Here is a 22,907-nt window from a genome sequence, read left to right as displayed (position 1 = left end):
CGACCGAGGATGTGCGGCAGGAGCTGCGTTAGGCCTGGCAGGCTGCGGGTGCCCCGTCACCTCCCCCTGCCGAGATGGCGTTTGGCTGTTCGGCCTCCAGAGTGTGCTGTCAGGCCTGTGGCACGGGCGTGCGTGTGAGTGTGTGTGCAAGTGACCGCCAGGAGGACCACCTGCGAGCCCTGTGCACGCTCAGCTGCCTTCTTTTTTTTTTAAGGATTTATTTTATTTTTATTTATCGCCCCCCTTGCCTCCTGTGCCTGCTGTCTGCTCTCTGTGTCCATTCGCTGTGCCTTCTTCTGTGTCTCCTTGTCTTCCCTTCTCATCTTCTCTTTAGGAGGCACCGGGAACTGATCCTGGGACCTCCAGTGTGGAAGAGGTACTTCATTGCTTGAGCCACCTCAGCTCCCTGGTTTGTTGTCTCTCATTGTCTTTCCTCGGTGTCTTTTTTTTTTTTTAAGATTTATTTTTTATTTATTTCTATTTCTCTCCCCTTCCCCCCACCACCCCGTTGTCTGCTCTGTGTGTCCACTGGCCATGTGTTCTTCCATGTCCACTTGGATTCTTGTCAGCAGCACTGGGAATCTGTGTCTCTTTGTTGCATCATCTTGCTCGTTGGCCGTGTGTGTGTGCGGTGCCACTCCTGAGCAGGCTGTGTTTTTTTCGCGCAGGGCAGCTCTCCTTGCGGGGTGCACTCCTTGCATGTGGGGCTCCCCTGTGCGGGGGACACCCCTGCATGGCACGGCACTCCTTGCGCGCATCAGCACTGTGCATGGGCAAGCTCCACATGGGTCAGGAGGCCTGGGGTTTGAACCCTGGACCTCCCATGTGGTAGGTGGACGCTCTATCAGTTGAGCCAAATCAGCTTCCCTCTGTGTCTTTTTTTTGTTGTGTCATCTTGTGCCGGTTCATTGCATGGGCAGCTCACTGCGGCATGGCCCACTTGCCTTCACTAGGAGGCCCCAGGAACCAAACCCAGAATCCCCCGTATGATAGACGGGAGCCCAATCACTTGAACCACTGCGCTTCCCTCAGCCTTCTTGATCAGCGTCAATATTGACAGGTAGGTGGGCTCGATGGCCAGATCCCTGGGGCCTGGAGCCATTACTCCCTAACCAGGTAGAAGAGCTGTGAAGGAGTAGGTGAGCTGTGAAGGAGTGCTTTTTACCATTTGAAAGCGGGAAGTGAGAACCCCTGCCTGGACCCTCCTGGCCCAGGGTCCTGGCCTGCACATCTTGGAATAAGAGGACACAAAGTGCTGCACGTAGTCTGCCATCTCCAACACATCACACTGAAACCAGGCCGCCTCCTCCCTTGCCTACCCAGACTGACCAAGAGCCTTCCTTTAGCATGTGGTGCTCCCGGGGGCTGCCAGCTGCTCACCAAGCAGTTCACCTTTATGATCTGGTTTCCAACAGGTGGCCAAAGGGGTGCCAAGGAGCAGGCTATAGCATGGAGATTTTTCAAGAGCCTGAGGGTGGGAGCCTGGCAGACCAGGGCCCTTGATCGGTTCAGGCTCCGCGCACTTGGACAGGGTCGTTAGCCTTGCGGGAGTCAGTCTGTGAAGTGGGGCAATGCTGACAGCGTGGTTGGGAGTCTGCCGAGACCACCTGTGCTTGCCTCGTGCCCAGCAGTGGCCCCTGCGGAGCCGAGCGGATGGCGTTAGCAGCGTGGCTCCTCTTGCTCGGCAGCACCGGCCAGGCTGCTTCCGGAACAGAGTAAGCCGAGGAAAGGCTCGGCCTGAGCCTCCGCCTCGCCGTGGCAGGGATGGGAGGTGAGCCCCGACGCCGTCCTCCTGGCCAAGGAGGCCCCGTAGCCTCGCGGGGCCACGCACTCCTGGAGCCTTTTCGCCCAAGGGGCTTCTGCTGGACTCTAGGCCAAGGGGACGCTTAGAGGAAAACGGTGTCAAGGGCAAGCGAGAAAGGGCTCGAGTTCTAGCCAGGGGGAGCCGCAGCACCTCTGCTCCACTCCGCGGAGGACCAGGAGCAGCGGAACGGGGCCTGGGGGAGTTTTCAAGGTGACTGTCGGCGGGTGCAGGTGTCCTGCGAGGCCCGTGAGCCCAGGCAGAGTCTGCCCTGCACGTCCTCCTTTGTCCCTGAGCGTGACCTGCCTTTCCCAGCCCACTGACCAGCACCCGCCGGCTGACAGAGCCCCTTGATGGGCTCCTCCCCTCGCCGTCGAGTGGCGGGGAGCCAGGAGGGCGGGTGGGCAGGTGGGCGCTGCACGGGTGGGCTGCCAGCTGCTGGCAGAGGGTTGGTTTCCAGCCCCGGGGCATTGGTGGAATGGTGCAGGTAGACGGAGGAGGTGAGCTTTTCCCGTGATGCCCGGGGTGGGGGGCCTGGCCTGGGAGGCAGGAGAAGCCCCCACCAGGGTGAGGGCTGGCCGGTGTCCCCTGCGAGCCGGGGCAGGGGTGCCTCCAGCACCCGGGCCTGGGACCAGGTCACACTGTCAAGTACTTTCTGGGAAAGGGGCAGGGGAGGGAGGGAGAGAAACCAAGAGCACTGGCGCCTTCGAGTTTTTAGGAGAGAGCGCCGCAGCGTATCTTGAAGCACTGGGTCTGCTCAAAAGAGGAGGCAGCGCCCCTTTCTGGGCCTGCTGGGTGCAGGGCAGGGAGCTCCCCGCAGCTCCCCAGCAGCGCTGGGTGTAGCTAACCGGCCCCCCCCCCCCCCCGGGCTCCTGGCGCAGCCCAGCAGCCCAGCTCCCTCCAGGGCCGCGGGCCTGCTGCCCTGTGCTGCAGGGGGCAGGTCCTGGCGGGAAGCCCTGCTGTTCTGTAGCGGCAATCCCTGGTGGAGCCGACTTTAAAATGCAGCGCTCAAGGACCCCTGTGGTGCAAGGGATGGAGGGTGGGGGCTGGGTCCGAGGCGACTGTCCTTTAGGTCGGATTCTCTGGGGGACAGCTGCAGCCCGGGCGCTAGGGGCGAGGCAGGGGGCGCGGGCTGCGCGGGCTGCGGGCGGCGGACGGTGGACGCGGTGGGGGCGGGGGGCGCAGGGCGCCGGCCGGGGATGCGGTGGGGGCAGAGTGCGTGGGGTTCGGGGGGCGCGGGGCGCTGGCTGGGGATCCCGGGACGCATCTCCCGCGGTGCAGCGACGGTGACGCACTCGGCTCCAGCTCCTCTTACTCGGCTTCCCCTCGCCGGAGCTGCTGATTCATGCACAGCCTGGAGCCGACGCGCGCTGCGGCACCTGGGCGGCCGCTGGGTGGAGGAATTGGGCCTCCCAGGGGTGTCCTCCAGGCTCCCCACACCCCTGGGGGTTAAGGAGGGGAGACTGGGGAGGAGGGGCGGCCTGTGCAGGCGACATCCCCCAGGCCCCCTGACGTCTGGCCAGAGCCCCGACTCGGGAGGCCCCCCTCACTCCCCTCTGCCCCTGCGCAGGGGTCTTCAAGGAGGACCGCATCGCCTTCTGGACCTGGACGTTCTCCACCTACTTCATGGAGAAGGGGGCCCCGCGCCAGGACGACATGCTCTTCTACGTGCGCCGGAAGCTGGCCTTCGTGGGCAGCGAGGGCGGCATGGAGGGGAGGAAGGTGAGTCCCCCCAGGTTCAGGCCCCCCACCTCGGCCAGCCAGGCCGCCCGCGGGTCTGCTCCCCACGTTGGCAGAAGGCGGACTACCTGCAGCGTCGTGCGTGTCAAAAAAGGAGCGAGACTTACCGAGCACCTACTGCGTGCCAGGCACACGTGCTGAGGTGCCTGGGCTGGCCCTGCTGTCGTTAATCCGCACTGTGACCCTGAGGCGTGGCAGCCACCGCTGCTGTGGCTTTGAGAGACCGAGGCCACATCTCAGAATTCTAAATGGCAGAGCAGAGGTCTAACCAGCGTCCCACGTCCTCCCCTGGCCACGGGCAGGGAGAGCCAGCGGGACAAGGATGGTGACGATGGCACCAGTGCCTTCTCTGTATAGAGCTCGTACCAGTCCCAGGGCTAAACTTTACTTGATTTCCTTTTGTCCTCCCAGCGGCTCGACAGGGTTGGTGGCCTCATCCCCGATTCACACCTCAGCACCCAGCAACGCGCTGAGGTCTTTAAGTGGGTGGGGTTTCCTGCAGCAAACCTGGCATGCTCCCTTCTCTGTTTTCCAGAAGCTTTCCTAGTTTATACATTGTTTAAGCAACCTGTGTGTCAGACATGCAAACGCATTGTTCTCCTTTAAAAACAAAAGATGGGAGGGGCACAGAGCCTGGTCTGGAGCTTTCAGTGTGTCTGGCTCCCAGCCAGCGCCCCGCACCCCGAGACTGAGGCCTTTCGCTGTGGCCTGGGCAGGGGGCGCCCGGAGCCCCTTCCCTGCAGGTGCCTGTTCTCTGAGCCGGAAGTGGTCAGACCTGGCTGCCTGCTGCAGAGGAGGCTCTATCTAGTGACTTCCTGCCGTGACCTCTGCGTGTCCAGCGGCCAGATGGCTGGACTGCGGGGCCCTCCAGAAGACCCAAGGGTTGGTCCGTGGTCCCCCAGAGTTCACCCGGCATACGCAGCAGCTGTGGCTCCAGGAGACTGGGTGCCTCCTTGGGGATCCAGGATGATCACAGAGAGCCCCACAGTGGCCGGGAAGGGATGGGGCGGGCAGCAGAGGCTTCTCGGGGAGGCGAGTCTTAAAGGACGGGGAAAAGGCCTTCTGCAGGGAGGGGACGATGGCCCAGAGCCTCAGCAGTTGCTGAGTCAAGTTTGGTGGGAGAAGAGTAAGGAGAGGAGCACAGGAAGATAAGGCTGGAGGGCGGGCGAGGGGCACGTCACAATGCATCTGAGGGTCATGCCTAGGAGTTTGGAATTTGTCCCCAAAGCCCTGGGAAGCCACTGACCCTCATAAACGGAGCAAGGTGGCATGGTCAGTCACATTTGTCAAGCTCCGTGTCAGTGGGGTGGTGGAGGGACCGGAGGGGTGAGAGTAGAAGCAAGGAGACTGGTCAGGAGCGGCTGACAAAGCCCAAGGGACGGGCTGGGGAGGGAGAGGACTGCTCAGCTAGATCCAAAGAAGGTTCTAGAAGTGGAATTTACTAGCATTTACTAGAACCCTAGTCCTGAATGAGGAGAAGGAGACTTTGAGGAGTGAGTTGACGAAACCCAGGACAGAGCCCTGAGTGACCTCAACCCTGGAGGGTCCAGTGGGGACCATGAGCGACTTCTGGAGAGGTGAGGGAAGAGCCAGGCAGGCGAGGGGAGCCCGGGGGCCGTGGGCCTGCGGTGGGGCGCAGGCTGAGTCCTGCAGGAGGAGAGGGAGAAGGGCCCTGGGGCTTGGGGACGGAGGGGGCCTGGGCACAGCAGCCTCGGTAGTGGGCAGGGGCTGGCGCCGCTCTTGGGGGACGTGGGGTGCCCTGCCGAGGGAGGAGGAGGGGTCTCGGCAGGCAGTGGTGGGAGCCGGCAGGGCCCTGCCCTGGTGGCCACACCCTCCCCGCCTGCGTGGGGCCTGGGAGCCCCGCTTTCCACGCAGCCCTGCCTACCCCTGCTTTACCGTGAGATTGTCGGGACACTTCCTCCGTGGGTGCCCGCCTCTGCCCTGCGAAGGAGCTGGGAGTCAGGGCCTCCCCCGTGGACGCCAGTTTGGGGTCCCCTGGCAGTAAGATGGTGCGTGTCTCTAGAGCCTCCGTGGGTACAGCGAGCCGACCCCACCACGTGAAGGCTTGTCTCGGGCCGGGGCACCCACGGTCTAGAGGAGGAAGCCAGACCCCAGAGAGAGTAGGTCCCTGCCCGAGGGAGGCGGCAGGCCGTGCCCCCACCCCGCCGACCCGTCAGTGCCCCGCTCCCCAGCTCCTCGGGAGGAGGTCCCTGCAGAAGCTCCCCCTGTCCCCGGGGACAGGCAGTTGAGCCAGAGGCCCCCGCGGGGCGGGCAGGTACAGCCCAGCAGACCACAGCCCCGGCTGGGGCGGCCTCCTTGCGTGGAGCTCTCCAGGGCAGCAAGGGGCAGGAGAGCGCAGCACGTTTCTGCTGGAGAGGAAAGGACTGGTGGCCAGGGCAGGAGGGCCGGGCCGTGCCCCACTCTCCTGGGGTTTGGGGGTGTGAGGTCGGCGAGGGAGGCCCTAAGCCCCACGGGCCCGCTAACCCAGCTGTGCTTGGGCTGGGATGTTCCACCAAAAGCCCGTCTGAGTCCTGTGCAGATGCAGGCGCAGCACCCCACCGGCGAGGGTGGGGACCCACGCGCGAGTCTAGTCTGCTGGTTCTGAGGGAAGGGGCGAGGCGCGGCCCTGGCCGCGGGGAAGCTGGCTTTCCCCCTCCCCTTTTGGGTATCACCCGGCCGCAGGGTGGAGGGCTGCCTGGAGGTGGTGGTGCGCTGGAGACGGTGATGAAAGGAAAACCCTTCCCTGCACCCCCACTGAGGGCCAGCGCAGCGGGGTGGGGAGGCTGGACAGTCGTTCCCAGACGCTCCGCCCCCACCCCCCAAAAGGACGGAGAGAAAAGAAAGCCTCTCGCAGACCAGACGCCGGGGGGCCTTGTGCACCTGCGCACTGCGGGGCCTCTGCGGCAGGCCCAGATGCCTCCCCGCCTCCTGTGGCCGAGCTGGTACCCGGTCGTCATAGCAACCAGCTCCCCCCTTCCCTCGCCCGAGGAGCAGGGTGGCTGGGAGGGCGCAGGCCGCTGGGCGCCGGGGATGCCTGGGGGATGCCTCGGGGATCCCGGCCCGGCCGCTCCCAGCGGGGAGGCCTGCCTGTGTCTCCCGCCTTCTCCGCCCCGCTGTGCGCCTGTTGTCTGTGGCAGCGAGGGGAGCTGGCTCTGCTGGGTCCAGGGCCTGCTCTGGGCTGGCCGCCCGCGGATTTTCCTAGCCCCCACCCCGCAGAGAGCCAAAGCCCAGAGCCGCGAGGCGCTCCCTCCAGCCTGTGTAGCCCGCGCAGCTTCTTTTTGGTGTAAAGTACAAACAGGAAGTGCACCACCACGGCACAGCCTGGAGGTGTGCTGAGTGAACACCTGCTGTACCCAGCTCCCAGATCCAGGCACGGAACCCGGGTGCCTGCACCTCCCAGGGGTGCCCACCGCCCTGGCCACCGGCCCGTGGCGCGGGGTCGCCCAGTCTTGTGGCTCCCACCCCCCGAGGGGCAGCACGCGCTCTCTGTCTGCCTGGCTTCCCACCCGCATCCTTTTGGGGGGCTCGCCTCTGTTGACCAGCAGCCGTGGGCCGCGTCTCCTCGTCGCCGCATAATCCCCGTAGGGACATACCACGGTGGGGGTCCGTTCTTCCGTGGATGGGGGCCCTGAGCAGCCGTGACTCCCACAGTGGGGGACTGGGCGCACCCCTGGATCCCGGGCTTCCGATTGTCCGGTGTGCCTCTGGCGCCCTGCGGTCACCCGGCTGTGGGCTGAGGTCCGTGTGGCTTCCCTTCACCCGCTGAACTGGCGAAGGTTTGAGCAGCTGCGCTGCGCGGAGAGCTCCCGTGCTCTTGGAGGAGAGCGAGGCAGGAGGTTTCAGAGTGATCCGTGCTGGGAGGAGAGAACGAAAGCGGGGCGATGGGATGGGATCGAGAGTCAGAGCAGCCCAGGGAGCCCAGCGGACACTTGGGGGGGCTTTCCAGAAGACACCCAGGCAGGGCAAGTCCCCAGTGCTCACCGTGGGACAGGTCCTCGGCGCGGCGAGGCTGGCTCCCTCCTCCTCTCACCGACCCCTGGGGCGGGCAACCTGTGCCCTGCGAGTGGCCCAGCGCTGGCTGGCAGGGCGTGTGCAGGTGTCTCTCGGAGCCTGTGTCCTGCAGGGAGGAGGCCAGGGCCTCGGAACCCAGGACTGCGGGCCAGGGCAGGCTGCGTCCCTTCCCCTCCTGGGAGGCGAGAGCGCTGCTCTGCTTGCTCTGCAGTTTGCATTTACTATTTGGTCTTCAGCAACTTTGATCATCATCTGCTAAAATGGGCTAAGGCTGCTGCCCTGCGGGGCGGTGGTCAGGGCTAATAACTTAGCATCCGTAACCACATCTAGACCGTTCCGTGGTTTGTGGTTGTTAACGGGTTCTGTGTTGTTTAGTTTTGGCTCTGTCTGCTGTCAGCTCTCACTAAAAAAAAATTGTGTAATAATTAATAATTAGAATTTGTTAATTGAAATGGTTGGCCCACCCTGGCGCCCACCCTGTGCTCAGTCAGTGTCACTGTTGCTGTTACTCTCGACACGTCAGAAGTACCGTCTCTGTTCATTTTCACGGTATATAGCACAGCCCACAGTGCAGGTGAGGAGACGCAGGTGAGACTCGGGAGGGCCGATGAGCCCCAGGGCACACGGTGCAAACCTGAGGCTCAGGGGTCAGAGGCCAGGCCCTTGGTGCCGTGGCCCGGGGGCGTGGGGGGGGCGGCCCCGGCGCTCACGCTGCCCCGCGCCTTGCAGCTGGCCGAGGCCGAGCCCGAGGTGGAGGTGGAGGTGTACCGGCGCGACTCCAAGAAGCTGCCGGGCCTCGGCGACCCCGACATCGACTGGGAGGAGAGCGTCTGCCTGAACCTCATCCTGCAGAAGGTGAGGGGCGGGCAGGCCGCGCCCCGGGAGCAGGGCCGCCGCGGGCCTGGGCCGAGGCTCACGCTGTGCCGCCCTCCTTTGCAGCTGGACTACATGGTGACCTGTGCTGTGTGCACCCGCTCCGACGGCGGGGACATCCACATCCATAGGAAGAAGTCCCAGGTGAGCCCCCGGGGCCCCCGACCGCAGCGTCGGCCGCTCTCCAGCCAGCCCACGGGCCCCGGGGCAAGGGGTCTGGCTCCAGAAGGCCCTCCGGGTCCTGAGGTCCTCCGGTGTCCAGCGCCCCTCTCCCCAGTGCGGTGCTCTCGGCTCGCCCTGGCCCTGAGCGGCCCCAGCAGCCCTGCCCTGGGGGACACGGCCACCCAGCTCAGGGGCTCCCGGCCCGCCTCAGGCTGGGGCCTCACGTGCTCCTTGAAATCGCCTTTCTTCCAGCAAGTGTTTGCGTCGCCCAGTAAACACCCCATGGACAGCAAAGGGGAGGAGTCCAAGATCAGTTACCCCAACATCTTCTTCATGATTGACAGCTTCGAGGAGGTGAGCCATTGTGGCCAGCTGTGGCCAGCGGTTTCTCCCTCAGGTTGCCCTTCATCGGGGAGCACCTTTCACGGGCCACGGGGCAGCTCGGGCGTGGGGGGGCTCCCGACTCATGCAGACGTGGCTCGTACCCACAGCCTCAGTTTCCTCATCTGTCAAATGGACACAACGACGGTTGTCCTACTTACCTCTCAGGGTTAAACCACAGATGAACCAACAAGCGGGGGGTGCGCCGCCTGCGCCAGGAGCCCTGCTCCTCCCTCCCTACACCTAAGTAGGCGCCGCCACGCCTGCCCCAGCCTGGGGCCCCGGGGCGTCAGGGAGGGGGGCTTCAGCAGTTACCCGGGGGGGCCTTTTTCTTAAGGTCGGGGACGCGGGACCCAGGGCAGAAAGTGACCTGTGCGGGGGAGCAGGGTGCTGGGAAGGAACCTGCCCAGTGGTTCTCCCGTGAGCCCCCGAGCGCCAGCCCTTACCCTCGCCCTGCAGCGGCCGGGCGCGCGTTTCTCTGGCCTCCTCTGAGTTTGAGGGTGTCTGGGATTGGCCAGGAGCTCACGCACCGCAGCCGGGGTTCAGGGAGGCCAAGCACCCCCGCCCTCACCCCGCGCGGCACAGCTGAGACTCGAGTCCGGCCGGGGGGCCGTGGACGCCGTGACCTGTGCACAGGCCCCTGGGCAAGGCAGGACGGGGTCGCACCGCCCCTGGCCTTTGCGTCCAAGTGGCGGGGCTCCCTGCAGGCCGCCTCCTGGGCAGCTGCCCTCTGCCAGCGCAGCGGGGGCCTGGGGCTGGGCTGCCCCGGCTGGTGCGAGGGAGAGCCTGGGACATGGGCCGCAGGGCCCCGGGACCTGCTGGGCCGGCAAACATGGGCTCAGGCCCCTGAGCTGGGCCGGCAGCCCCCTCCAGTCCCCACCCCCTTTCCCCAGGGTCTGAAGCAGTAGAGGAGCCGGGTGGCCGCGGACAAGTGTCTCAGCAGCTCGGCTCCATTCTCCCCTGCAAAGCAGGGCTTCCCCGAGCCCCGGGGGCGAGCAGTGGGGCGGGGGCTCGGGTCGTGGACCCGCCGACTTGCGTCTCCTCTCGGCGCCCCCAGGTGTTCAGCGACATGACCGTGGGGGAAGGGGAGATGGTCTGCGTGGAGCTGGTGGCCAGCGACAAGACCAACACCTTCCAGGGCGTCATCTTCCAGGGCTCAATCCGCTACGAGGCGCTCAAGAAGGTGTACGACAACCGCGTGAGTCCTGGGCACGGTCCCGGCCGCCCGCAGACGGGCGCTGCTGCCGCCGCCCTTTGTCCTGGACGCTTGGAAACGCCCGGCTCTGCTCTGTGCTCTCACCGCCCCACTCGGAGCCTCTGTAGTCCTCCCCCCGCTGCTGTAACGCCCCCCCTCAGGCCCCGCGGCCCCCCATGTGCTCTAACTGTCCCCCTCAGGCCCTGCGGTCCCCCGTGTGCTCTAACTGCCCCCCTCAGGCCCTGCGGTCCCCCGTGTGCTCTAACTGCCCCCCTCAGGCCCTGCGGTCCCCCGTGTGCTCTAACTGCCCCCCTCAGGCCCTGCGGTCCCCCGTGTGCTCTAACTGCCCCCCTCAGGCCCCGCGGTCCCCCGTGTGCTCTAACTGCCCCACCATAGCCCTGAGCCCCCTTCGACACCCCCCTCCCCCCGCCAAGTTGTTCCTGGCCACCTTGTGGGGCACTTGTCGCGGTGCGTCTCCGTTCCCTCGGGCCTCTTGCCTCCGTGGCAGTGTGGGTGGGGCTTCCTCCTGCTCTGTAGTTCCCGGGGGACCGACCGCTGACGTTGAGGTGCTGGGCCTGGGGGTGGAACTGGAACCTCGTATGTGGGGAGCCGGCGCTTAAGCACTGAGCCACATTGGCTCCCCTGCATCCGCTGACTCGTTTGCTTGTTGTTTGCTTCTGTTTTTAGGAGGCACCGGGGATGGAACCCTGGGCCTCGCGTGTGGGAGGCAGGCGCTCAACTGCCTGAACCACAGCCACCCCCGACTCCCTCACAGCCTTGAGTCACTGGCCTGCGCTGACTGGCCTTGGGCCTGCAGAGCCAGACTGGCCACTGACAGACTAAGCTGGAAGCTGGGGGAGCCAGGGGTGGGCCGCCGGCCCGCGGCCGTCCTGAGGCCGCCCAGCCCTCCTGGAGCGGGGGTCCTTGCCTGGCGCCAGGCGTGGCTGTGGCTCCTGGGTCACCCGGTAGCGAGGAAAGCAGGAATGCCCGGCACTGCCCTGCCTGTGGGCCTGGCGGGGCTGCAGGCAGAGCCCGAGACCCTCCCCCGGAAGCCCCCAGGTGAGGGCTGGTCGTCCTGGCCGCCTGCGTCCCAGGGGAGACCCTGTGGCGCCGTCCCTGCCCAGTCCTCCTGCCATCTCCCATCTGCCCACAGGTGAGCGTGGCTGCGCGCATGGCGCAGAAGATGTCATTTGGCTTCTACAAGTACAACAATATGGAGTTTGTGCGCATGAAAGGGCCGCAGGGCAAGGGCCACGCTGAGATGGCGGTCAGCCGCGTGTCCACAGGGGACACGTCCCCCTGTGGGACCGAAGAGGACTCCAGCCCAGCTTCGCCCATGCACGAGCGGGTAAGGGCTGCACAGCGGGGCGGGGCCCCCTGCCTCTCGGAGGCACACCCACCATCCCCCTGCTCCTCACAGCACCCCCAGAGGTGGATGTCAGCCTCCCATTCCACCTGGGAGGAGGTGGACGTTCAGAGAGGGGCGTGGCTTGCCCAAGGTCACACAGCACCAGGGCCAGAGGTCTCTGCTTCCTGAGCTGCCACCGCACCAGCCTGAAGGCCCGCAGGAGAGCCACGGGCTCCCACCGGCCCCCACCGGCCCCCACGGGCTCCCCGAGGCAGGCCCGTGGGCGGCCGGGCCCACGGCTTCTGAGCCGGGCGGGGGTGATGAGGAGCTGCCCTCCTGGGCCACGCGGCTCCCCTCCTCCCAGCTCCTGTGTTAATACGCTATCAGCTGCCCCGCGGGTAGGGTGGGCACAGCACTGGTTCGCCTGCCACCCAAGGCCTCCTGGCTCCCCGGCACCCGCCTTCCCTCAGGTGGGGCGCCGTGTGGGGGCAGCTTCATCCCCAGAGCCCGCCGCGGCCCCCAGTTCCCGGCCCCGGGCTGCTGCGCCCTCCGGGGTCTTCTAGGGCAGAGTCCAGCCCTGGGGAGGGCAGGGGTGCGAGTGCCGCTGGCCGGGAGGCAGGCCGAGCTGGAATCCCATTGCCTCGGACAAGGCCTTCCTCTCTGAGCCTCGGTTTTCCCATCTGGAAATGGGATGGAAAGACCCCCTTGCCGAGGTGTCGAGAGGCTCGGAGGAGCCGCGGTTCCTCAAGCACCCGCAGGGGCCCGCCCGCAGCGGGGCTCCCCGGGCCGCAGCTGCTGCGCTTCCTGTTGGCTGCCCGGCTGCTGGGCGAGAGGCCCGCTGGGAACGCTGGCCCGAGGAGAGCGTGTGCCGCGCTCTCAGCCGGGCGTCCGCAGGTGCTTGGGCAGCAGTTTTTCTTCTCCTCTTTATACCTGTTTTATTTTTAGATTTTTCACAGTGAATGTGCAAAGCAGAGCCGAGACAATAAATGCCATTCGATTTTTTTTTTTTTTTTAGCGCAGATGGCTGAGAATTTCAGGCAGGCAGGGCCCGCTCTTGTCTTTGGAATAGAAACTGTTGATGTTTGGTTCCTTGCTGGGACGGGGACCCCGGGGCCCACGGACTGTAGACAAGGGCCCCGTGCCCCTAGCCTGACTCGTGCGTCCAAGTCGTCCCGTCAACGTGGCCCAGCTTCCAGGCTGGACAGGGCTGGGTGCTGGCTGCAGCCCCGCGTTGGCCGGGTGACAGAGGACGTGTCCCGGGCCCGCCTGAGTCTTGCTCTCGCTCTGTCGCGGGCAGTGGCGGCCTCCCCGATCCAGTGCTGTGAGGCACCCGTGAGCCCCTGGGGGGGCCTGGGCCGGACCCTGCAGCTGCCCTCCCAGCGCAGCCCAGGCCCCGCCACCTCTGTGCCCTGTCACTCGGGCCCCTTGACAGAGGGCCGCTGGGGGCTGGGGCTAGGCCGCCGCAGACTGTGTGTTGTGGTTTCTGGTGTGTGTTCTTGTGTCTTTTGAAAACCTTCCTGGCTTATGGGAGGAGCGTCCGGAGCCCAGCGGCCGCCAGGACTCGGTGGATGCTGCAGCGGCGACCAGGAGGCTGCCGGGGCCCCCGGAAGCCCCAGCCCAGCTCATCCTGTTCCTCAGATGCTTGTTTGCATGGGGAGGAGGGAGGAGAGGGGCCAAGTTCCCGCTGCCTGGAACGCCCTTCCCCCCCTTCTTCACCTGGCGAACTCCTACTCGTCCTTCAAGACCCAGCTCGAGCGGCACCTCCTCCAGGAAGCCTTCCCTGATCCCTGAACGCTCTCGCCTCTGTGCTCCCCATGTCCTGTGCCTTCCCCTCGAAGCCTCAGTGGCCGACGTGCTGTGTGTGTTGTCCCATTCCCAGTCTGTCTCCCCAGCAGACTGTGAGCTCCTTGAGGGCAGGGACCTGTGCCGTGTGCCTCCTGGCCCTGTGCAGTGGTGAAGGGAGCGGCCGGGCAGGGAGGAGAAGGGGAGGCGGGGCCTAGAGCTCCTCAGCCGCAGGCCTGGTGGAGAGGAGGCTGCGGTCAGGGAGAGGCTGGAGAAGGGGGAGCTGGGGAGGCGTGGTGGGCTGGCGCTGCCGGCTTGGCCCCGTCTTGCCGGGTGGCCTCGGCAGGTGGCAGGTCGGGGTCCCTGCCCGGGTTTCTGCCCTCGGCGGCTCGCGGGCGGGAGGATCCGGGGAATTCGCATCGGGGGTCACGCTTGGGGCAGTGTCGGGGGCTGGCTGCACGCGCCGGGCCTCCTGCCTGCCCCCGCCTCGGCGCCGCCTCCTGGGCAGGACTGTCCCCCAGTGGCCCAGGCCGCTCAGCCGCCCGCCACCGCGGCCGGAGCCTGAGGCCGGTGCCTCTTCCCCCGCAGGGGGCCCCGCGCTGGGCAGGGCACGGGCGGGCTTGGGGCGCCCCGGGGTGCCCCTGCTGCCTCGCGACTGCGGCCCCCCGTTCCAGGTGACCTCCTTCAGCACGCCCCCCACCCCCGAGCGGAGCACCCGGCCCACCTTCTTCTCCCCGTCCCTCAAGAGGAAGGTGCCGCGGCACCACATGGCCGAGATGAAGAAGTCGCACTCGGCCAACGACAGCGAGGAGTTCTTCCGGGAGGACGACGGCGGAGGTGACCCTGCCCGTGCCCGCTCTCCGTCCTCCCCTCGGTCAAGACTGGCTGCCCGGCCGTCCCCTCCAGCGTGCAGGGCGCTGGGGGTGGGGCTGGGGGCAGGCGGGCGGGCCCCCTGCCCGGGCACGTCCACCCCCGGGGCCCCGGCGTTCAGAATCTGGGCCGCCGCGGACCCCTCCCTGGGAGAGGGCGCGGGAGCCTGTCCCCGCAGCCTTCTGTGGACAGCCCAGGGGCTCTCCGGCTTCTGGGGTTCCCCCGAATTGTGTGAGAAGAGCTGATGGTCACTCAGCCGGTGTGAGGGGTCACTGCCAAGGGAGAGGGGAGCTCTGCCCGCTCCAGGCCCCCTGGTGCAAGTCCTGGTGTCTTCTTGGCCAGCTCGCCCTCCACTCTAGAACCTTCAGTTGCTGGTGCTCCTCGGGCCTCGCCGGGCCGCCTCGGGCGCTGCTCGTCCTCCAGCGGTCGTGGGCGCACACGCCCTCGTGCCGGGCTGCGCCGGGCCCCGCCGCCTCTGGCGGCCGCCTGCTCGTGTCTGCTCGCTCCCGGCAAGCCCGCTCTCGTCACCCTTCCCTGTCCGCGGACGGTGCCTCTGCCTGTCCAGCTCGCGGGGCGGATGGCGGGGCTCCTCGGGGGTCGGGAGCCACGGGAGGGTTGTAAGCAAGGGGGCGACGGTCAGACGGGAACGCTCAGGCTCTGCTCGGAGGCCCCCCTGGAGGAGGGGTGGACACCGCCGTGTCCTCAGCTCTGGGCTCTGGACCCGGCCCGGGGACAGCTCCACGCAGTGACGAGCGAAGGCAGGGGCCGGAGGGCCCCGGCAAGCTCCCTGCCCCCTTCCCTGGGCCGGGCCCTGTGCAGGGAGCTGGGGAGTGACGGGGAAGGAAAGGACGGCAGCCTTTGACCCGTGGGGCTGTGGGCGCCACTGGCAAGACCCTCTCCCCGGGGCAGCAGGCCTCCCCCCCAGCACTGTCGTGCCCCACTCGGGGCTCGTTTCCCAAGCGGTCGGAAAGTGCTGGTCCCTGTCCCAGCCCGCCACTGTGGTGTGAGGTCCCCACACCTTGCTGACCCCTGCGCTGCAGACACGGAGCCACGGGGCAGCTGCGTGGCAGCACGAGCAGGGTGTGCCCTGGCCAGCAGCCCCGGGCGCGGGGGGAGGCTGGGCGGGCAGGCAGGGCCGCGGTGCCGGTGGAGTTGTGGGTAAGGGGTGCCCGGGGTCCGGGCGGCAGCAGAGGGTGGCACCAGGGCTGGGACGGCCGGGGCTCCCCAGCTTCCTCCACCCCAGTGACTCCCCCCCGCCCCGGGGGCGCTGACCTGGCTCTCTCCCCGCAGCCAATCTGCACAACGCGACCAATCTGCGGTCTCGGTCCCTGTCTGGCACGGGGCGGTCCCTGGTCGGGTCGTGGCTGAAGCTGAACAGAGCAGACGGAAATTTCCTTCTCTATGCACACTTGACCTACGTCACCTTGCCGCTGCATCGGATTCTGACAGGTAAGGCTGGGCGATGTGGGAACAGTAACCTTTGTAGCCAGCTGCTTCCTGGGCCCTGGACCCCAGGACACTGGGGGCATCGGCTCAGCCCGCGCCGTCGTTTCCAGTCAGCCTGTGTTTCCACGGAGGCGTCTTGGCTCCCTGTTTCAGACTTCAGCTGGGGCCCCTAAAGGTCTCCCTTTGCACATCTCTGGAGGCCCTTGGGGGTCCCCTCCTGAGTGATTGGGGACCCCCTGGTGGGTCAGGCAGGACTCCCAGGTGGGCGCGACGGCAGCAGTGCTGAGCTCCATGTCCACTTGGCCTTGACCGGGCACTGTAATGGCCCCAAGTCTGTTTCCCGTCTGTAAAGTAGGGTGGTGGGCGCACCTGCAGTTCCCTGCGGGTCAGCGGGGAAGGCGCGAGAACCCCGGAGCAGGGCTTCCTGTGCCAACGCCGGCCCCGTGGCTCTCGCCCTCGGCGCCTCCAACCTCCCTTTCCTCCGCTCCCTGCTGCCCGCCCAGACATCCTGGAAGTCCGGCAGAAGCCCATCCTGATGACCTAGCAGTGCGCGGAGACCGAGCGGAGCCCCCAGCCCTGCCCTGGGAGTGCTGCCAAGTGCCTACCTGTGCCGCCACCACCGGGCTCTGCTGTGACAACCAGCGCCGCGGCCAGGCCGGGGCCGGGCGGCCTCGTCTCCGGGGCCAGGGCCGCCTCCACGAACACCAGCCCAAACTGAAGTGCCTCTTCCTCCTCCCGGCTGGCTCTGCTCCCGCCCCCACACCCCCGCCCCACACCCCCGCCCGGCTCTGGAGAGCCCCCTGCACCCAGGGAGGACCAGGGGCTCCGGGAGGCCGCAGGAGAGCGCACGGGGTGGCAGCCGGGGCCGGGCTGAGTCCAGATGGCCCCCCAGCGTTGACGTCCCACCAGACCACAGGCGGGGAGCGCCCCGCCGGGAGCGCCAGCGCAGTGCCCGACTTGCCACTCTTTCGAAGGAAAGCCAGCTTCGAGCTTCTCTCACGCTGTGCCAGTGAACTTCGGCATCCAAGTTCATCCTGACGCGTCCTCCCCAGAGTTTACCCCTTTGTTGTAAATGGGTGGCCACGGGGAGGTGGGAACGAGCTGCTTGACGGTTCTGCCCTGGGCTGGGAAATACCTCACCCCACGCCCAGTTCCAGAAAGGCCCCGAGCTGAGCAGACAGCCCCCCGCCCCGCCAGAATGGCCTTTTGCTTCCAGCCAAAGAACACCGCTCACCCACCTGCCCCCGGAGTCCGCCCTCTCTGGGCCTCGGCCGGCGTGACCCGCAGGACTCCGAGGGCAGGTGGGGCTGGCGTCCCCCCAGCTGGGTTCTGGGCCGGACCCCGAGCTGTAGAGCGCGGAGCAGGGGCAGGTGGGTGCTCCCGACCCCCGGGTTCCCACAGCGCGCCTTGGACGGCGCGTGCCAGCCCCAGAGCAGCTGGCCGAGGCCCGTGGGGCCCGCCTGGGGCCTCACCCAGCACGATGGAGTCCCCCAAGGCCAGAGGCGCGCCCCCTGCCCGCCGGGGAACAAACTGCAGGCGGGCCCCTGCTGCTGTGTTTCTGTGCGTGGAGCCTCAGGGGACGGGGAGGAAGGGCGCTGGTGTCTGGTGTTTTCACCCTGGTCTCTAAGTGCTGGCACCCAGCCCCGGGAACGGGAGGCCACCCGGGCTCTCGAGGCGTCGCCTGCTGTGATTAAAAGCACGCTCTTGCGTCTTCTTCTGCCTCAGTCTGCCCGCCTGTAAAATGGGGCTGTACCACCTACCTCACCGAGGGTCCCCGGGGCCCGAGTGGCGCGGCCAGGTGGTGACAGGGTCGCCAGGCCTCTCGCCCAGCCCTGGCTGGGCGTTCCGCTGTGGGGTTCGTCCCCTGTGCCTCCTGCCCCGTCCCCTCTAAGAACCAAGTCCAGGAGGTCACGTGGTCCTGGCACGGGTTGGCCTCGCCCTCTGCCCGGGTGGGCTGGGCTACGTCTCTCTCTGCCTGGGGCCCCTTTCCAAAGCAGTGTCTTGGGGCGGCACGGGGTCGGGTCGCGCCCCCAGGTGTTGGAGCAGGACCGCCCCCCTTCCCTGGGAGCAGGGCCCGGCATCTGGGACACCCTCGGATGCTCCTGGGGCGCTACACCGCCCCCCAGGTGCCCCAGAGGGCACGAAGAGCAGCTGCTGCTTCAGGATTTCCCGGTTGGCCTTTCTGGGGTCTGCAGGCTCCGGGACTCCAGGTCCCCAGGGATCTTGGAAATGGAAGGAAGTTCACGACGGGCAGGAAAGCCGGATCCCAGCCCTCCGTGCTCGGAGAGGGGAGCGTGGGAGGGACCCTCCAGGGCCGCCTGCCGCCGCAGCGTGGTAGCCAGGATCAGCCGGGGTGCCATGGGAAGTGCTCTGCGCGTCCTGTAATGTGCCCTAAACGGGTATATTAGAGGGTGCACCTGAAGTTTTAAGGCCTGCAGATGGCACAGGAGGGTCTGGTAGTTCATCTAGGACTGTCGCAAACATGTAGGTGCTATTGTTATCCCCATTTTACAGCAGAGGAAACAAGAACAGAGAGGCTAAGTGAGCCACCCAAGGTTGACCAGCACAGAATGACAAACCAAGTCAAACCCAGGCTCAGTCTACACTGCTCCCCAACACTAGGCTGCCCCAGGACAAACGGACAAACGCATTTAGTGGCACCTACCTTTCTCGGTATTTAACTCCTCCGAAGGGTCCTTCTCATATTGTGTTTAAAACATGACTAGAGGAACTTGGTAACTAGGCCGTGAGCTGCTGTCACTCCTAGGCTGGCTTTTCAGAGTTAGCACGCGATGCCCTGGTGTTGCCAGATTCTTCCTCCTCGCGAGGCCACCTCCAATTGTTCTGAGAGTATGCCTGTCCTTCACAGGGTCAGCTGACCAGGGCACACAGGCATTTCTTAAAGTGGAACTGGAATTCAAGTACAGCTTTCCTTTGAGGAAACCGACGTGTCACTTGTAGGACATTAACAAAAAAGTTAATGTGTTTGTTTCTTTGGAAGAAATGTCGCGGTCCTTGACTGATAGGTTACACGCCCTTCCATTTGCAGCTTTTTTCCCAGCCCTTCAAAGTTCAGGCTGCCCTTATCCTTACGTTCTGGTAGCTTACGGAACTTCTATAAAAACAACTAAGGCTCATTATTTCCAACAAAGAGTATTATTTACATGAGTAACAGAGGTAGTCAAATGACAACAAAAAGAAAATATTCTGTAGCCTGTCAACTTGTAGACAGACTGATGAGTCGGATAACTTAATATATGGATTTTTAAGAACTATGAACAAAAGCATCAGAAAGCAATCTGGTTTCTTTGTACATAGAGAGTAGATAGTGAAGGCCTAAAGGCACATTGCTGGTGTGATTTCTTTTTTCAAGCATCTTCGCTAGAATCAAACCATGATCTAGTTATGTTGTTTAACCACAAACTTCTAAAGGTAGAAGACTTTAAAAAAAATAAAAACTTTTAAAATTAAATAAAAACTTTTAAAATTAAAAGACAGTCCAGAAGGGAGTCCCTGTATGCAGTTGGTATGTTCTGATGAGTGATTTTTGAAAAATATATATTTTGCCAGTGTCCTAAAATGGTGGTTTTAAATCATTGGCCCAAGTTCCTTCAACACTTAAAATCGGCCATCTTTTGAATAAAAGCATTCAGAAACTGATGCATGTTCTCTTCAATTTTCCACTTGAGCTGGAATTTGGTTTCAGATCCAGTCTCAGAAACCAAGTATCTTTTGCCGTAATGTCCGCTCCTTCCTGTTCAGGCATCCCCTCACCTCTGTGTCTGAAGGCAGAAATATTTTGCTTTAAAATGTAGCCACCCTATTAGGACCAAAACTTGAGAAGCAGGAAAGTCCAAGTGCCGGTGATGTCCGTGGCCTTGAGTTTAAAGCGAAGCAGTCTCTGGAGGTGTCAGCTCAGCCCCTGGCGTCCAGGAAGCTCTGGGCAGCAGGCCCCACTCCCAGACGGAGATGACTTTTTTTTGTTTTTTCTTTGGAGGTGACATTTTGAGTCAAGTGCCAGGCATGAGCTGCCCTGTTCCCCTCCCCTTTTCACTGGCGGCTTGCAAAAGGAGTCCTCCAGCCCTTGACTGAGCCCCTGGGACGAACAGCACGGGAGAGAGCCTAGGAACACTACCAGAGCCCGTTCCTGGCAGATCGCGTGGTTGGCGCTGGGTTCTGAGTTCTACAGGTACGGCCTCTTCGGGGACCAAGGCCATGGAAGGAGTTTGTGTTTACAGTTTTCTGTTTCCAAAGCAAGCCTTTTTTTTTTTTTTTAAGGAGCTCCCGGGGATTGACCCCGGGATCTTGTACATGGGAAGCAGGTGCTCAACCACTGAGCTACACCTGCTCCAAGCAGGCATTTTAATTGTTGCAGCTCAAGTCCTTGAGTTGAGTAGATAAAAAATTAGTGTTCCTCCAGCTCTGCTGAGCAGCTCGACACAATCTTTCTTACCTTCCTAAAAGGCTGGGGTGGTTTCGGTATAAATAGTCTTTTAAGGTTTTCAAACTAAATCTGTGGATAAAAATCATTAAACCTGCAAAGAAAACCTGTTGAGATTTTTTCACAACTTTGAAGCTTAACTAGTGGTTTTTACAAAGTATATGTTAGCACAAACCTGTGATGGCACATGTGGACTGTGGGTGTGCCCACTGTCAGTGGTGTCTCCAACAGCAGCAGCTTCTCGACTCGTCCTCCATATACAGTAGAAATCATTTCTCAGCAGGATTTGCGGTCATCTTTTAGCTTTGCTTTATGAAGCCGTTTCTTGGGAAAGTTGATTTGCATGTTAGATATTAAATTTATTTTTCTCGTTTTCCTCTAATGAATCTGTACCTTGTTATTTTTCCTCTAATCAGCACGTCAGATTAAATACTCCACAGGAATGTTACAGTAATGCAATAATTCAATGACCGAGTCTTGATTTGCCCCCAAGATTTCTTAAACTTCTTTTGGAGCTAATGTGAATTACTTTTTAAAAAATGGAATGAGTTTGAGATTTGGCAGCCCTTAGCTCCATGAGAGGTGTGAACTGGTGGACCTCAGTTGCACTGTTTTCTCAGAGATGCCATATTTGCAAACTTGTCACCAGAGATGTGTTTGAGGTTTGGCCCTCAGCCCCCCACAAAGTAGTGTACAGCCTTTCAGTTGTACTGTGCAATTGCCCGAATCCTTTGAAAGGCCTTCCCAGGGCTGAGGAATGCCTGGCTCAGAAGTCAGTAGTCTTGAGTTCAAGTTTGGCCTGGTTCCTGACAAGCTGCCTTGTTGGGAAGGTGAGGTGTTTAGACTGGGTGCTCTCTTGCCTTGCAGCTCTTTTGTTAATCTTAGTTGATGTCGAGCAGGCTCACTGCTTTTTTTCTGACTAGTTCTACCAGAGCTTGCTATTTAAGTTCATCATAGATGGCAGCAGCTTCAGAAGTCACCTCTCAAGCAATGGACATGCTCAAATGAACTCTTTGTTGCAAGGTGATGAGTATAAGAGCTAAGATGTAGAAAGCTGTAGAACTGAAAACAAGGGAAAGAAAAGCAGGGTATGAAGGAACACACGCAAGTGCAGAAATTAAGTAAGATACTTCACACAGATGACACCCCTTGGCGATAGCCATGGCACTAGAAACTTGTAAACTGCTAGAACGTTCTGAAGCGGTGCCATGAAGGGGCAAACTGCAAGGTGGGAGTGCTCAAGGAGGTGTATAAGGTAAATAATAGTCAAAGCCTTCCTTGCCACTCATAAACGTCCTTTGCGGTCACCTGAGAACAGGTACTTAATAGACTTCGGGGGAGAAAGTCCCTACCCCTGCAGGTACGCCGCAGTGAGCTCGTTCCTATTAATTTACGGTTTACAGTCTTGTATTTACAATGTTTCAGTTCCTCTTTTGTCATGACCTAGATGATCTTGTAGGAACTACTGTCATGCCCTAGCAAGAATACTGACTGGGCGGGAAACTGGAAATTTTCCCTGGGAGGAGGGGATGTATAAAAACTAACTTGACCCATACAGTAAGTTCATTGTATATATACATGCTGGACGTGTAAACATGCTGTACTTTGTGCTCCATTGTTAGACTGACAGAAGAGCTGGAACACTTAAACAAGGAAGGGAAAGCATTTGTTTCTGGGGATGGTAACGCAAACTAAAGGATTGTGGTGTCTTGTCCTTACCGCTTCACTGAATTGCCTACTTTAGCCTCTACATAAGCCACCAGGTTTAACAAGATATTTCTTTCCTATATGTGGACTAAGGATCTTTCATCTTGGAATTTGACTTTAATAAAGCAATTCGATTGCTAAGTTTGAAATAACCACGGTGTTTAGTGAACTTTATATTTTGAATAAACAAGTTTGTTCAAAAGATTTTAGCCAATTCCAGAAATCAGTTTAATCATTTACCTAGCACGTATTTTCTGGTGGTCTGCTGGAGACAGCATGCAGGGAGCTGGTCTCTTAAACCCCAGGCCTGAGTTTTAACTGTACAGTAGAGCCCCACCTTCCTTCCCAGGAGCAGGGAGGTGGAAGTGAAACAAGGTTGGGTGCGGAGGCTGGCACTGTTCCTGGTAATTCATAACTATCAGGGTTCTCCCCCAAAATGTGCCCAAAGGTTCTCCATAGGTTCTCCTTGAGCCAGAAGGGACCCAGACTGAGCCCAGTGGCTCTCAGCCTTGAGCGTGCCTTAGAATCACTTACTAAAAAAGCCCTGAATTGTACACTTTGAAAGGGTGAATTGTATGGTATGTGGCTTATATTAAGTAAAACAAAACAGACATGACTGGAGCCCAACCCAAAGTAGGAGTGTGCATTCCTCACAGGTCCCAAGTGTTGCTGTTTTTGTTGCTGATGCTGGCAGTCCTGGACCCACACTCAGGACCACGGCTCTGGCCCAGTGATGACCTCACCCAGCTGAGTACCTGAAATAGGGCCGGTGCAGCATCGGTATAATCCTCTTTAGATAGCACCCTCTTTATGTCACTTAAGTACTTTCCACTAGTTGTTAATGCTTCAAGAAAAATACTTTGATGGATAAGTCTTTGCAAAATTTTCTTCATTAGGAGACTCCTCTTATACACCAGTTAAGTGCTGAATAACTTACAAAGCTTTAAAAAACACAAATGACTCCAAAATACAAGTATACCTGAATTACGATTTTGTTCATGCCTTAGTGATTTTCTAAATCACCTGAAGTTTTAAATTATATAAATTCAATTTTTTTTTTTTGATCCTTAGTCTTAAAAATGTCCTCTTGTAGAGCTCCCAACCCCATTTACCCTCCCCAAGCTTGTTTCTTCAGAAAACCTGTCACGGC

General features: G+C 61.8%; 1 protein-coding gene across 3 annotated transcripts in view; it reads left to right on the top strand.

The window, feature by feature from the left end:
- The window catches only part of KIAA0930 (KIAA0930 ortholog), a 49,448-nt gene extending 27,539 nt beyond the window's left edge, over nt 1-21,909 (top strand). For all 3 annotated transcript variants that reach the window (XM_058308925.1, XM_071219105.1, XM_058308924.2), the window contains 9 exons: nt 3,372-3,523; nt 8,282-8,407; nt 8,492-8,569; nt 8,840-8,941; nt 10,026-10,166; nt 11,317-11,511; nt 13,968-14,130; nt 15,454-15,612; nt 16,113-21,909. In XM_058308925.1, coding sequence (XP_058164908.1) covers nt 3,372-3,523; nt 8,282-8,407; nt 8,492-8,569; nt 8,840-8,941; nt 10,026-10,166; nt 11,317-11,511; nt 13,968-14,130; nt 15,454-15,612; nt 16,113-16,153 — 1,157 coding nt within the window. In that variant the 3' untranslated portion in view covers nt 16,154-21,909. The remainder of the gene's footprint in view (nt 1-3,371; nt 3,524-8,281; nt 8,408-8,491; nt 8,570-8,839; nt 8,942-10,025; nt 10,167-11,316; nt 11,512-13,967; nt 14,131-15,453; nt 15,613-16,112) is intronic.
- Nucleotides 21,910-22,907: the final 998 nt, after the last annotated feature.

This window comes from Dasypus novemcinctus, chromosome 12 (genome assembly GCF_030445035.2).
Source record: "Dasypus novemcinctus isolate mDasNov1 chromosome 12, mDasNov1.1.hap2, whole genome shotgun sequence".
NCBI lineage: Eukaryota > Metazoa > Chordata > Mammalia > Cingulata > Dasypodidae > Dasypus > Dasypus novemcinctus.
Note: the sequence above shows the minus strand (reverse complement) of the source record. Positions and strands in the feature narration are given on the sequence as shown.